General features: G+C 40.5%; 1 protein-coding gene across 4 annotated transcripts in view; it reads right to left on the bottom strand.

Moving 5' to 3' along the window:
• Positions 1 to 15,002, bottom strand: part of SLC39A10 (solute carrier family 39 member 10) — a 77,440-nt gene extending 62,438 nt beyond the window's left edge. For 3 of the 4 annotated variants that reach the window (XM_077829800.1, XM_077829803.1, XM_077829802.1), the window contains exon 1: positions 14,884 to 15,002. In XM_077829800.1, the coding sequence (XP_077685926.1) occupies positions 14,884 to 14,979 (96 nt within the window). In that variant the 5' untranslated portion in view covers positions 14,980 to 15,002. Of the gene's footprint in view, positions 1 to 13,232; positions 13,396 to 14,883 lie in introns of all 4 variants that reach the window. The other variant, XM_077829801.1, reaches the window with a different exon arrangement.
• Positions 15,003 to 15,211: the final 209 nt, after the last annotated feature.

Below are 15,211 nucleotides of genomic sequence, written 5' to 3'. Positions count from 1 at the left end.
ATGATCAATTTGGAAAGATAACTGTAAGATAATTAGATCCATCTATTCTAGACTAGTCTTCTGCATGTAATTTGATCCACTGTAAGTGGCTGGCTTATACTGTAATTCTGCATATTCATTTTCTGCTTCTGGTAGCACTCCCTGATAAGAGTACAAAGGCCAGATATGAACTGCCTCTCCCTTCACTATGATCACGTTTTTAAAGGATTTTGGTTCCCCAAGGCTACCTGCTGAAGTAATTCCATGTCATCATGCTAATTGCCTTTCTGAGACTGTGATACTAAGATATACGTAGAAATATTTCCTCTTCTACTCCTGGAGCCACTTAACTCTGTCTCTTCCCTCCTTCAGTCATTATTTTGCACTTTGGGGGCCTTCTCAACTTTGCATGATTTTGTCTCCTACTCCTACTTTGACAGTACCAGGCAGTGGTTCCCAGTGCAAAGCCTGGCATTAATAATTTTAGTCAATGACAACTGAATAGGTACTGATAACAGACTGTGCCTGACAATTTTGGACAGAAATTTAAACCCGACAATTCAAGGATTTTTGTTTCAGCAGAACATCAAGACATGATGTAATTAACATGTACAATGAGTAGTTCATTTCCTTCTTTTTAAAGATAGATAATTGGCAAGATTATTTAAAAAACAAGTCAAATGTGTTAGCATAGCAAAAATATCCCAAGTAAGCAGGAGCTTTCAGAGGCATATTCTATTAAATTTGCCATGTTTAAAACCCTGCCTTATCTTTTAGCTTTCATATCACTTCCCCTATGGATCACCAAGTTCCTGCTTTGAAAGAGATCCCTGTAAGCTCTTCATTGATGTCACACTGATCATGAAACTTGGTGAAGGCTGGAGTCTGACCATAACTTAAGTGGCATGTGTGCTATTTATTACAATATTGCATAATTTGAAAGCTTTTTTAAACACAAAATATTTAAGAATTCCAGAACTTTAACATGAACTGCTTTCTATTATTCTAAACTTTATTATTCCATAGGTAGACTCTTCTCTGCTACAGTTTAATGATAACAGACAACAGAAAAGATCTTTCCAAGTAGCAAACCAGAAAGGCCTGGATCTCATGGACCTTCTTTTAAAAAAAACAGGAAGGGTTTTTCTGTTTATTTTTTGTCCCTTAATTATTTTCCCTTGTTATTTTGAGCACACCACACTTTTCTGCAGTTCTCTTGTGTGTCAGATGCATTTGCAAATCATCTTTAGAAGTGTTTTAAATCAATGGGTTAAACTGTAACAACTGATAACTTTTTTTTTTTTACTTAAATTAAATATAGATTTATTTAAAAAAAATAAGCCTATTAAAATTAGGTTTGAAGTTGACAACCCATGTTAAGGCCTAAATCTATTAAAATCATTTAAATTAAATAAAAAAAAAATCACGTAGTACATAGTTGCTGCCAAGTTTTAAAGAAAGTCAAACCACGAAAATGGTGAAATGAAAATGGTGAAAATGGCTACGTACCTGAAACCAGAGTTTGCTGAAGTGCTAAACCAACTTTCTACAGCGGTAACCTCTTCTACAGGTGCACAGAGAATATTTTCTTCATTTCAGTTTATTCAACTAGTTCAGTTGACTAGTTCACTCAAGTTAAGAAGTCAATTTGGAGTTGAAAAAGGAGAAAAGTCTGTTTTCTTCTTCCAATCTACGAATAAAAACTAAGGGTTTGGCTACGCTTGAGAGTTACAGCACAATAAAGGAGCCCCGGGCACTCTAGCTCCCTACCCGTCCACCACACTGGCAAGGCACGTAGAGCGCTCTGACTCCGTGGCTACAGCGCTGCTGGTGCTCAACCTGAGTGGAATAACGTTTGCTGCGCCTCCGCTGGAGCGCCACGGCGCCAGTGTGAACGAGGTGTTGCATTACTGCGCTCTGATTGACCTCTGGAAAGTCCCATAATCTCCTTAAGTCAAGTGGCCACTCTTGCCATTGTTTTGACCTCGCTGTAGGAATGCGGATATGCCCTTTCAAAGCTCAGTTTCTGACAGTTGGCTGCTTATCTGCTCCGGGACAAAGGAACCATTACTGAGGAATGCTGCTTGCTTTGAGCGAGTGAGAGGCGGGGGGAGGTCTGCTGCTGTCTGAACTTATAAGACCGCATGCCGACACACTCTCAGCCCCTCAAAAACCCACTCTCTCTCTCCCTGTCACAATCCAGCCCACCCCCCGCATTTGAAAAGCACGTTGCAGCCACTTGGATGGTGGGATAGCTATCACCACGCACTGCCCTTTGTGGCGTTGCAAGAGCTGCTAATCTGGCCACGCCAGTGCGCTTCCAGCTGAGAGTGTAAACACTCGGCAGCGTTTTCCCTGCTGTGTTCTCCCAAGGCTGGTTTAACTCCCAGCGCTCTACAACTGCAAGTGTAGCCCTGCCTAAGTGTGAAAGGATGAGATTTACTAGTTTTAAAATCTTGAAGGGCATTGATCAGAAATAATCAGTTCAATTCACTAACTACTGCAATATTTCCTTTATTTAATAAACCAGTTAATTTTAAATACAAAGCACGTTTTGATAAAGTTTTTTCTTATGTTTCCAGCTCATTTAATAAAAATCAATTAAAATGCTTCTGTGCATTTTATTTGAATGTGTTTCCATCCAAATAGAGCTTGACACTAATCACAAGTAAAAAAATTAATCACCACATTATTCACCATTTTTGAAAATAATAAAAAATGTAAAAATTAGGAATCTGAATCAACGTATGTTAAATTACATAACTGTTTAAATAAACGTGAATCCTCATGGCTGGCAAAAAGCACCACCAAATTTAATGTAATGGTTATATTTAGCTGCAAATCAACATGTTTTAATGATTATCAATGAGAATTAGCTTTCCTTTAGGAAAATAATTAAAACGTACAAATGTAAAACATGATTAAAACCCATTATGTAAATCAAGGTTTCCTGCTTGCTGATTTAAAACACGATAAAAACTGGTAATGTAAATTGCTTTGATTTAAATCAATCTGCCCTGTGTTCAATCTTTATGATGCTATCAAACGTTGCACATAAAGAATCTTCTTAATATAAGTCCACCACACATCTAAAGTTTAGTCTAATTATTACATATAAGTATACTATATATATACACTGAGAAATGCTGAGCTCTCTCAACTACCACTGGTGCCGAAGATGCTTAACACGTTGTAGGAGGTGCTCAGCTCCTGAGAGTACCACACCCATATTTTCTGATTTCTATACGTATTAAAGTGCATAATAGGTTATTTTATTCTACTCATCCTATCACAGAGCCACTTCATTAACTTTTTGTGCTATCTGTTCACTGAAATAATTTGTCCCTCTCATCAGTCTGTGTCACTGCCAGATTAAAGTTACAACCTGTCCCTCTGCATAGGTCATCTATTTGGAGTAGAAACAGCAAATGTCTAGCTACTGACACCTTAGTTCTCAATGGAACTTTGACTCCAAGGCCTGGAAAAATCCCATAACCTGATGCCCTAGATAATTATGTTATGGTTGGACTACTATTTTTAGTAAATTTCACATGCCTAGCAGATTATCATATCTTCAGCCAATGTAACAGTGTGTTAAGTACAAAGTGTAAAAAATAACAGGAGACAAAGGACACCTCAGGTTCTCTTACTGTCTCATATTTTCTCATTAATGATTTAAATATTAAGAAATTCTCAGTTCAGCTGCTTGTATTTTCTGCATCATTCAGATTGCACCTTTACAGATAAAGTAAATTCGGCATTAAAAAATAGTTACCTTTCGGAGTAGATGGTAGCAGGAGAAAATTTCTTGGATAATACTTTGGTCATTACCAGGCAGTCAAAGGAAAGTATTTGTTGAAGGCATCAGAAATTCAAACGTCCTTCTCCACCGCCCCCTTACCCACCCATCCAAAAGCATATGTGGACTAAGGTTGGAAAGTGTACTCAGTGAAAAGCATAATACATCAGGGATCATCATGGTGTTCTTTCATCACTACTGGAAGTTACTGTAAAGTACAAGATTACATAAATGATACTGACCAAAATTAAGTAACAATCCCATAATTGTTCTGGCCCTTGTGTATTTGTATAATATTTATCTGACACACAGCTAGCTATATGTCTGCTTCCTTGAATTGAAATAACTATCTCCCTTTGAGAATCCCCTTGTTATAAAATGTAATTAACACCTTGCCTTAGAAGGTAATTTCAAACCTACATTGTGAATTTAAACTAATCAAGTTAGAATACAAGAGTAATCTAAATTTCTGTACAATTCCTTTGTAGATGCTGCGAAAACACTCTCCAAGGAAATGACACTTTGTATATTTCAATTTTACTACTAGATTGAAAATGTAATAGTAGTATGTTGTCTTAGGCACAATTGCATTTTTGGAGTTACTTTCCTAGTTCAATTTTAATATGTAATAACAGGAAAGCATGAACTTAAAAAAAACCACAAAACGTTCTACACACCATACAAAAAATTAGTGCCCCTTAATGAATGATTAAGTTTTATTACTTTATGAGCCAATATTCCTGTCCAAAGATTAAAAGTACCATAAATTCTTTGCTCTCTTATAAGAAAGATGTTAAATCAACATATGTAGCCCTTTGGCACTGGAAATCCTGAAAAAGAGTGCCAGAAGTCAAAGAATGTAGTTTGAAGACAACTAAAATATTTTTACAATATTTAACTAGAACCACTTACTTCTGGTGTAATACAATCATTTTATACCACTAATTTAATTATATAAGTACAAAATAAAAACACTTATTTTCAAGTATATAATTCACAATAATTAGCTTCAGCTTCTGTCATTTTTAAGTCTTAAAATATCCCCTTACCATAACTCATCCCACTAAGAGCATTCATGCAGTTTCTTAATTCCAAGCATCATAAACACTTTTACACATTCCTCTCTGCTTTATTCAAACATATCATGTGCTCAGTGAAGTCACTTGACATAAGGATTGTGCCATGAATCCACTAAACAAAAAATGAACCTCTTTTGGTACTTTAGATTTTTATACTTCAAGAGTCAGAAATGCATATACCTTCCTCTTGACTAAGAATCTATGAATTCTAGTAGCACAATATATTTTGTCTTATTTTATGTACATTCCCCTCATGCTATGGCAATGAGTCTCAATACAAGAACCAAGTAAGAGAGTTTCCCTGTGATGAAAATGTGAACAAAATAACCAAATGTACAATATATTCACAAACATTTAGATGTTAGCTAAGGGCAGACCATCATTAACAACTAATTTCTGTCATTGTCTATGCATACAGATTCCATTCACTTCAATGAAGATACGTAAAAGTAAATAGAGTAAAGGACAAATGAATAATCCAAAGACTGCTGAACAAAATATAGAGCCTCCTCTAAATAACTACCAGTACTTCAAATACAGCCCAGATTAGTAGTGAACCAAGTCTTTCGTCTACAGGTAGTCTAGATTGGAGTAAGAGACCCACGACAGCTGGGACTGGCCCGGGTCAGCTAACTCAGGCTTGCAGGGCTAAAAACTACAGCATAAACATTCAGGCTTAGACTGGAGCCTGGGCTCTAGGACCCTCCCTCTCGTGGAGTCCCAGAGTTCAAGCTCCAGTCCAAACATGTACACATTTACTTTACAGCCCACAGCACAAGCCCTAGGCCATCCACAGGTGTTTAATTGCTGTGTCACAGATGTCCCCAATGTATCATACAGTACATGAAATAAGTGAACTATATTTTAGCATAAAAATCTAGTGAGGCAAGCTGTCCACATCACAAAACACAGCCATTGCAACTGAAACTAGCTAGCATACTAATTAAGTGTTAAGCAGAGGCCAATAATTAGGATGGTAGGATACTGAATTATCCTTTTACCCCTACAAGTGGTCCCCCTACAGATCACTGCTCAGGTGGGTTGGAGGGAGCAGTAAGTAGAAGAATTCTCTTTCCACGACTGTCAATCTGGCACCCTCCAGGACTAAATTCATAGGTAGGGTTTTTAGGTTATGAAAAAAATTATTAAAAACCTAGATATAGAGTACTCAGTTTAAGCATTTAAGGAAGCTTTTTTGGTTTAGTTTGCATTCAGTATGAAATGAGGAAGTGCCACTGTTCGGCACTGTCAACCAAGTAGATCTAGAGGATTGTCTACCAGCCACCATCATAGAAAACATACAGCTGTTTGTGTAGGATACTTGCCCTGTAGAGAAGACTGCTAATTAATACATTCACAGCTGTAGAACAGACATACTGCTACCATTATGAGCAACTTCATAACCAGACAGCATTGGATGAATGGCACTATTTAGCTCCACTTCAAATGAAAAACCAGTATTAAGATGACACACTAATGCAGCTCTCAAAAAAAAAAAAAAAATCACAAACTGAATTTGGTCATTCTATTTACATCTCTGTTAAAGAATGCTTTAAATAAAATTAAAGCAAGTTACATTTTCTTTGTGCTACATATAGCTTGGACTATCAATACTAAAAATGACTACATGCACTATCATTGCCAATTAGATCTACTATAGGGAAAAGCTATTTATTAGATACTAATCAATTATCAGCAGTACATCAGATTACATTTCCAGTTATCATGCATAACTCACAGGATTATTTTAATCCATTCAGTAGTGACCACAGCACTGTAGCCCTGAATGAAAGGCTAACAGAGCTCTGTTTACATAACTACTGAAAGTTGGGTGATCACAGCACATTCAGATGATGACAGGGTCAATGTGGACTTCACGTTTTTAGCATTTAGTTAGTAGCACTTGCCAGCAGCAACAGTTAGGATCTCTCACAGTTTCCACTATAAATCTCTATTTTTGAAGTGTCTATAACCTGGACTAAAATCTGACATTAGGCGTCCGTTAAAGCACCTATTTTTATACAAGCTATTGGACTTCTATATAAATAAAATCACCACATATTTACTTTTAATTATTTAAAAATATCTAGTAGGATATTGTAACCTTACAACTGGGCACAAAAAAAGTCTAGAAATATTTCAACTAATAGAGTGAATCAGTCACATATTTTGGACATAGGCATAGTCATTCATCAAATTCCAGTAAAATGTGACCATTAGATTTCAGATCACCTAGATTAACAAACAAATATCAGTTATGACTAGTTAAAAAAAAAAAAAAAAGTCTCCCCACCATTTAAAGATCTTGAGCTTTGTCCCTGAAGAACAGTTCGCAGCTGAAAGGTTATGGAGGCACAACATAAAGGAACAATCAGGTGAGTTACACGGTTCTAGCCCAAACTGATTTTTCTAGTTTGAAAGTGTTTAAAAAGAAAGATTTTAAAGATGTTTAAAACATATTACTTTGCTTAATGTTAAGAAGGTATAAGTGTCAATACAAAAGACAGCACATTATCTAAAGCATAGACACTAAAAATGCATTCACTAGGCAGTGACAATAAAAAGCTTTCGCTGGGAAGTAGGCGGAGCCATTAGTAATAGAATGATCCTGGAGATTTTCTCATTAGATTCACAATAGCTGAAAAATTCTGAAAAGCAGCAGTGAAATTGACAAGGGCCTGTTAGCTTTACTTTGCTGCTGATCCCAAACTGTTCTGGGAGTCTGCTTTCTCCACTCCCTTCATCCAAAAGAATTCCCAGCAGTGGCAGAAAATTCTCTCTACTTTTATGTTCATGGTTTTTCAAGAAGCAGCAGAGTGAAAATTACAAGATAAACTAAGATAGCTTCAGGTTTTTTTTGTTTTGCCTCAGTAAAACTGGACTCATTCTCTTCAGCATTGTGGTACTGCTCCTCTGAAAGCTATGAGCCACAGCAAAGACATTTTTCAGAGTAGCCGCCGTGTTAGTCTGTATTTGCAAAAAGAAAAGGAGTACTTGTGGCACCTCAGAGACTAACCAATTTATCTGAGCATAAGCTTTTGTGAGCTACAGTTCACTGCATCGGACGATGAAGCTCACGAAAGCTTATGCTCAAATAAATTGGTTAGTCTCTAAGGTGCCACAAGTACTCCTTTTCTTTTAGCAAAGACATTAAAAGTGATAGCAGGAGGAAGACTAAGGGCATGTCTACAGGTACAGTGCTGCTGCAGCTGCACCTCATCTGGTAAAGATGCTCTATACTGACTGAAGCACTCTCTCCCATTGGCATAATAAAACCACCCCCGTGAACTGCAGAAGCTATATTGGCCCTCCGATATGGCGCTGTGCACACAGTCACTTATGTTGGTGTTACTTATGTTGCTCAGCGGGGTGGTTTATTCACCCCCGAGTGACATAAATTATGCCGATATAAGCTGTAGTATAGCCATAGCCTAAAACTCACCATTCTTTTCCAGTAGCTGGAGGAAAGCTGGAGTAGTTCCTCCTCCTTTACAGCAGGCGGGGGTCAGAAGGAAAGACATGGGACATGGAGAGGTGGGGATTAGAGGGGTAATGCAGCAGCTAGTAAACGGAGAAGAGAGAATGAGTTCCAAATCTAGTCAGGCCCCTTATAAACCAAGATTGGGCATGGACCAGATACACCAGCCTGCAAACAATCCCACTGAGTCTCCCTTCCAGAAGCTAGGGGAGAGGCACTGGGGTTTCTCCTGCCAATCTTCCGTTGGCTTCTGGTTTTTAGAGGTCTAGTAGATTTTTCCCATCTTGATTATCACATAATGTGGTTAAAGCAAATGTGACCTAGAAGATGCCAGTTAAAAAACAAAGATAAAAATGCTGCTGTTATAAGAACCATTTTCTCCTTTCACACCCCTGATTTTATTCATACTACAGACTAGCTCCATATGAAAAAGAAACACACACACGAAAGTAGAATCTCAGTATGGAGTCAAAATCATTTCTCTAAGGGCTTGTCTGCACTGGCACTTTACAGTGCTACAACTTTCTTGCTCAGGGGTGTGAAAAAATACCCCTGAGCGCTGCAACTTTCAGTGCTGTAAAGTGACAGTGTAGACAGTGCCCCAGCACCGGTAGCTATTCCCCTCGTGGAGGTGGATTTTTTATAGCGCTCTCTCCCAGCGCTATCCCGCCACTACACAAGCCATGTTAAAGCGCTGTCGCGGCAGCGCTTTAATATTGCTAGTGAAGACGTGACCTAAGCCTCTGAATGAAAGAGCTCTTCTCCTTTGGCAGATACATGCTTCAGGCCGCATCGTTGCTGGCATCTTTTGTTAAGTGGTGCCTCAACACTTTTTGTTGTTGACCCGGGGTACACTTTATATAAAATCTCAGCTATAGTTTGAAAAAGAACAAACAAATTTCTACATTAACTATATAAGACCTTTTCCTCTCTTTTTGAATCCTTAGATATTGCTTGCGGCCTTTCACCTACAGATTAATAAGTGTTAATTGGCTATGAAGTTTTTGTTGTGACAAATACTATAACAAGAAAACATGATGAATGCTCCCTATACGCTGGTAACTAAATTTAAGGGGCAAGTTTTTAAAAGCTGAGTTGGACTCTGCAAAATAAAACATACAAGTTACATTGGCCTTCCACAGCAGGAGCAGTGCACATTAACAGCTTCCACACAGAAAGGATTCTTAAAACTGAAGGAAGAGTTTCCCTTTGTCCCTGAAGTTTGATTCTGTGAAAACATGTTATAAAAAGAAAACAGAAATCAGGAGTACTGGCAATTTCTTTTTCTTCTTTGCAACGTTACTGACATTCTCAAGGATGTTAAGAGAAAGGGGGCAGGGGTAATCTCCTTTGAGAATTCTGAATACTTGTTACAGGAAAGTGCCAGACAATTGTGGAAGTATGAAAATACTTTCTGCATGGTTAAAGTTACTATAGAAAAGAAAATAATATTTGGTTCTCGTCCCTATGCTAATGTTTTCAGTACTCCCCAAAAGACAGCTAAAGACATTTAGGCTCCCATATTTTCAGTCACAGGCAAACTGAAATGGGAGATTAAATTTAATGACTCAGATTGAGCAAAATAGCACAAAAACAGATTATTTTTATGTGCACCATTCTCCTATTGTCTTACAAAAATTTCACATGTATACCTCTTTTCACGTTTAGAGTACTTTGTAACCTATCTGATTAATCTTCTCAATCAGCCACTGTCATTCTTTCAGTAGATATTATCCCCCTTTTACAGATACGGAAATTGAGGCGAATATTGCAAATCCATCTTTCTTAGGCACAGTTAGGGCTAACCACATTATAGCCATTTGGACAATCAAAGTAAATGTAATCAAATGACGTTTCAACCCCAGATATTACAGAATTTTCTCCAATTTATACTGCCTAGCCAGACAACTATGCACGGATATTCAATTTAAAGTATTAAATGTGACTGCTTGCCTCACTTGGCCAAATCCACACATTAAGTCTGCATCAGACAGAAAGTACCCACTACTATTATTCCTGTACATGCAGGTTAGCTGGATTTGCTCCCCCCTCCCCCCGACTCCCCCATTTCTCAATTTATGGTTTTCACAGTTTGACTAGGAATATCTGTTTATATATTATTGGTATTTCCTATAAAATACCAAGGGAATTAACTATTTATACTTGGGGACTAGCTACCACATGTGACCCAATATTCTGTTGCTGAAACCTTTTCCAAGACACCATACTGAAAAAGGTACACTTTTTATCCAAGCCACACTCATTTGGGTTCAAGGCTACTGATTAGCATGGGTTTCTTCCAGGTATTACAGTAGATTAAGGGGCACCATCAGAACTAGACTTTTTTAAAAACACATTTGCAAGTACATTTCTAATGGATCCCTAAATGCCTTGTTTTCTAAGAGTTTTTTTTCTCTCATTAAATATAAGTTGTAGGCCAAATGTGACCTGACAGCATCTTATTGGTTGTTTGCAGTGTTGTTGTAGCCATGTTGGTACCACAATGCTAGAGAGAGAAAGTGGGTGAGGTACTTTCTTTCACTAGACCAACTTCTGTTGGTGAAAGAGACAAGCTTTTGAGCTTGCACAGAGCTCTTCTTCAGACTGCCCAAACCTGAAGAAGAGCATTGTGTAAGCTTAAAATCTTGTTCACCTGCTGGTTTACACTTCCATGTTAAATTATTTTTAGTACTCTGGTAGATGGGATACTAGTTACCTACCGCATCCACCTTCCATAGACACTGAAGTACTTTCCCCTACCAAAAACCCACATGAGCTACATAAACTAAGTAAACTATGTATGATTTACAGCAGTGGGTCTCAAACTTTTGTACTGGTGACTCCTTTCACAAAGCAAGCCTCTGAGTGTGACCTCCCCTAATTAAAAACACTTTTTTATATATTTAACACCATTATAAATGCTGGAGGAAAAGCGGGGTTTGGAGTGAAGGCTGACAGCTCTCGACATCCTCCCCACACCATGTAACAAGCTCGCGACCCCTTGAAGGGCCCCAACCCCCAGGTCGAGAACCCCTGATTTACAGAAGAAAATCTACACACAGTTTTCAGGGTCTCTACTACTCATTCTTCCAAAAGTACATAGTTGCATTGTTTGACCAAGGAGACTAAATAAAAATTAAAGTTTAACAAAAAGGCTTAAGATTCAATAACATTTAAAAAAATATTTTGGACAAGGACATCTATTTCAAAACAAATTTGTTAATGAGAAAGTGCTACCCATTCTGCTACATTTGTTCTTTGACAATACTCATGGATGAATTAATTCAGAAAGTTTTCTTACATTAGCATTCCTTTTAGACTAATATTCCACACACTAACAATTATACAAAAGAAGTTAGAAGTCCTTTTTGGGGATTAGAGTGGTATGTTTTATTTATCCTCCTCCCTTCCCCTTTCCCCCAAAAGAAATCAACCAAATCAACCAGTTTTCCAAGGATACACAATTAAATCTTTTTAAATTAGAAGCCATTCCTTTGGCAACCTCTTATTGTCTCCAAAAGAGAACCTATTAATGAAAGAAATTCCTTGGATAGTCTAATGAGTGTACTCACTTTGCAAATGTAATATTATCTATTTTTAATCATCTTGTATCACATTAGTTATTCTGCATTGTAGCCCCAAAAAGAACATTTTTAAAAAAATTTAAAAAGCATACACTCTCTTTGAACCACTAATGTCAGTTGAAAGACCAACTAATTCTCAACTTCTAAACACTAACCAGATGCCTTCAATATGTATTTTTCAGTGCTGATTTCAGGCTGCCGCTCTCACATGGAAAAAGCATGGCATAGGGCTTGTCTACACTGCCAAGTTGTCGACAAAACTTTTGTCTTTCATGGGTACTTTAAAAAGCGCCCCCCTATCCCCGACAGATAAAAGTTTTTCTGTGGCAAGTGGCAGTGTGAACGCGGCTTTGTCGGCAGGAGCGCTGTCCTGCTGACAAAGCAAAAGCCGCTCTCAGGGCTAGAAGTATTTTGTCGGCACACATGCCAACGTTTAGCGACAAGGCTGCATCGACACAGTCTTGTCACTAAAAGCTGTGTGGCGTAGACAAATCCATGGTGTTCTACTATGAGTAATTATTACACAAGAGTAGTTATTTAGGTTAGATGTGTGAAGCGTTTGTAGTGTTAGAAGCTAAAACTATACCTATCTTAACTTGAGCAGCATTTTGAGAAGAGTTATAGAACGGAGAGGTGAGAAAAGAGCTGCACAGACAAAATAGCTGAGAATGATAGAACTGAGAAGGCAAAGAAAAAGGGGGGGGGGGAGAGAAGAGACTATTAAAAGAGTTGTATCCCACACAGCATCTCAACATGATTTACTATCAGGGAGTAAAAAGAAAAGGAGTACTTGTGGCACCTTAGAGACTAACCAATTTATTTGAGCATGAGCTTTCGGGAGCTACAGCTCACTTCATCGGATGCATACCTTGGAAACTGCAGAAGACATTATATACACACAGAGACCATGAAACAATAGCTCCTCCCACCCCACTGTCCTGCTGGTAATAGCTTATCTAAAGTGATCATCAAGTTGGGCCATTTCCAGCACAAATCCAGGTTTTCTCACCCTCCGCCCCCCCCCCCCCCCACAAACTCACTCTCCTTCTGGTAATAGCCCATCCAAAGTGACCACTCTCTTCACAACGTGTATGATAATCAAGGTGGGCCATTTCCTGCTTAAATCCAGGTTCTCTCACTCCCTCACCCCCCTCCAAAAACCACACACACAAACTCACTCTCCTGCTGGTAATAGCTTATCCAAAGTGACCACTCTCCCTACAATGTGCATGATAATCAAGGTGGGCCATTTCCAGCACAAATCCAGGTTTTCTCACCCCCCCCCCCCCACTCCCATACACACACAAACTCACTCTCCTGCTGGTAATGCTTCCAGAAGAACCAGTTCAGGCACTGAAAAATGGAAAGCCTTTAACCATTTTCTAAAAGTTGTATGTAGTGTAGTTGTAGCCATGCTGGTCCCAGAATATTAGAGAGACGAGGTGGGTGAGGTTGTATCTTTTATTGGACCAACTCCTGTTGGTGAAAGAGACAAGCATTCAAGCCACACAGAGCTTGTCTCAGGCTTGGGCTGCAGCTCAGGGACCCTGTGACGTGGAAGGCTAGCAAAAGGTGTTTAATTGCTGTATCAACTTAACCTTATTTTTCTTTCCTGTATACCGCTTGTGACTGGGTGATTTTGCAGAAGCTGTCTCAGTGACAGTGACCAACCAAGTTTCCCTCACCTTCAACAGTACCACTTAGATCTTGCTTTTTTGACTCTGTTCAAAGTTACACGTAATTTACCTGAGATGCACCTCATGATAAGAAATTTCCCAACAGAGCAAACCAAGAATATTAAACTGAAAAGTATAAACCCCACCCACTTCATTGTTCCCCCACAAGTAAACATGACCTAGATATGATACTTAAGTTTCACCAACTCAGACTCCAAAATAGTATTCCCTTCTATATAATTCTAAGGAAGGTAGTCCTTCGAAGCACATACTGCAGATGAGGCATAATGATGGCTGGTTGGGAAGGCCTAATATACACACTAATTTAGGGCAGGTCTACAATTAAAAACATTTCACTGGCACAGCTGCAGCAGGTTAGTGAAGATGCTATATGTAGATGGGAAAGCATCTTCTGTTCCTACAATCCATCTCCAGAGGCAGTAGCTATATCCGCAAGAGAAACTCTCCCCTTGACATAGTGCTGTCTACACCCGGGGTTAGGTTGATGTAACTGTGACACTCAGGAATGTGGATTTTTCACACCCCCGAAAAACGTGATGTACGTCTATAATGCACACCTGGCTGTGGAGCTGAGAGCACAGGGAAACGGGCATGCAGCCTGGAGGCCAACAGCAAACGTTTGTTCCCCAGGGAAGAGGCCACCCAGGCCAGTGACCCCCATGAAGCCCCCGCTGGAAGCTGGGTTTATTGCTATGGGGTGTGCAGGGAGCGCTTGGGGTTTCAGCCCCATTTGGGAACCTCCCCAACCCTGGTGACTACAGCTTGCAAAGCTGAGCCTGGTGCCCTTCCCCCGAGACAGCCCCTGGGGCGGCAATTCACAGCGGTGAGAAACCGCGCTCAGCCTTGCCACGACATCAGAGCGGTCACCCCGGTGCCTCCAGGGAGAGGCCTTTTGTGAAGCCCCCTCCCCCCCTTACCGGGCGGCTGCACTGGGCCGGGGGAGGGGGGTTCCCGGGCCGCACCTGGGGGGAGGGGGCGTTTGCATGAGGGGGAGCCCTCACTGCGGCCGGAAGCACTTTGGGACAGACTCAATAGAGCAGCCCCCCCCCCAAGCCCCTTCACTACGCCGGCCCCGCCGCCGCTGCCGCCACGTGATGAGGCAGCGGCCGCCTCGCTGCCCCCCATATGCGGCTCTGCAGCCCGCGCAGGGACGGTGGCCTCTAGCCCCCCGCCTCCCAGCCGGCCCGGGGCCCGGCCGCCGCCTTCGCGGCAGCGCCGGCCGGTTGTGTGGGGGAGGGAATGTAAACAAATGGGGTTTTATAGCTACCTCACTCGAGTGCCGTGTGCATCTCCCTCTCCGCTCGGTACCAAACCGCCGGGGCGCCTCCTCCTCCGCTGCGGCCGTCCCCGCTACGCCATTCATCAAACACACTTACGCCGAGCCAGCCGCGGTCTGCACGCACACGGCTACCAACCATGCGCATAGGCTAGGCAACCACCTTGGCGGCTCGGCCTAGCCAATGCGGGCCCCCCGCCCCGCCCCCTTCTCCGTAAACGGCGTAGCACACCCTCTGTTCTCTCCCCCCTCCCTCGGCATCTGAGCTCATCGCCCGTCTGCTCAGGAGGCAGAAGCGCATGCGCCGTCTGGCAAGTCC

This window comes from Eretmochelys imbricata, chromosome 11 (assembly GCF_965152235.1).
Source record: "Eretmochelys imbricata isolate rEreImb1 chromosome 11, rEreImb1.hap1, whole genome shotgun sequence".
NCBI lineage: Eukaryota > Metazoa > Chordata > Testudines > Cheloniidae > Eretmochelys > Eretmochelys imbricata.
This window is presented reverse-complemented; position numbering and strand designations above follow the sequence as displayed.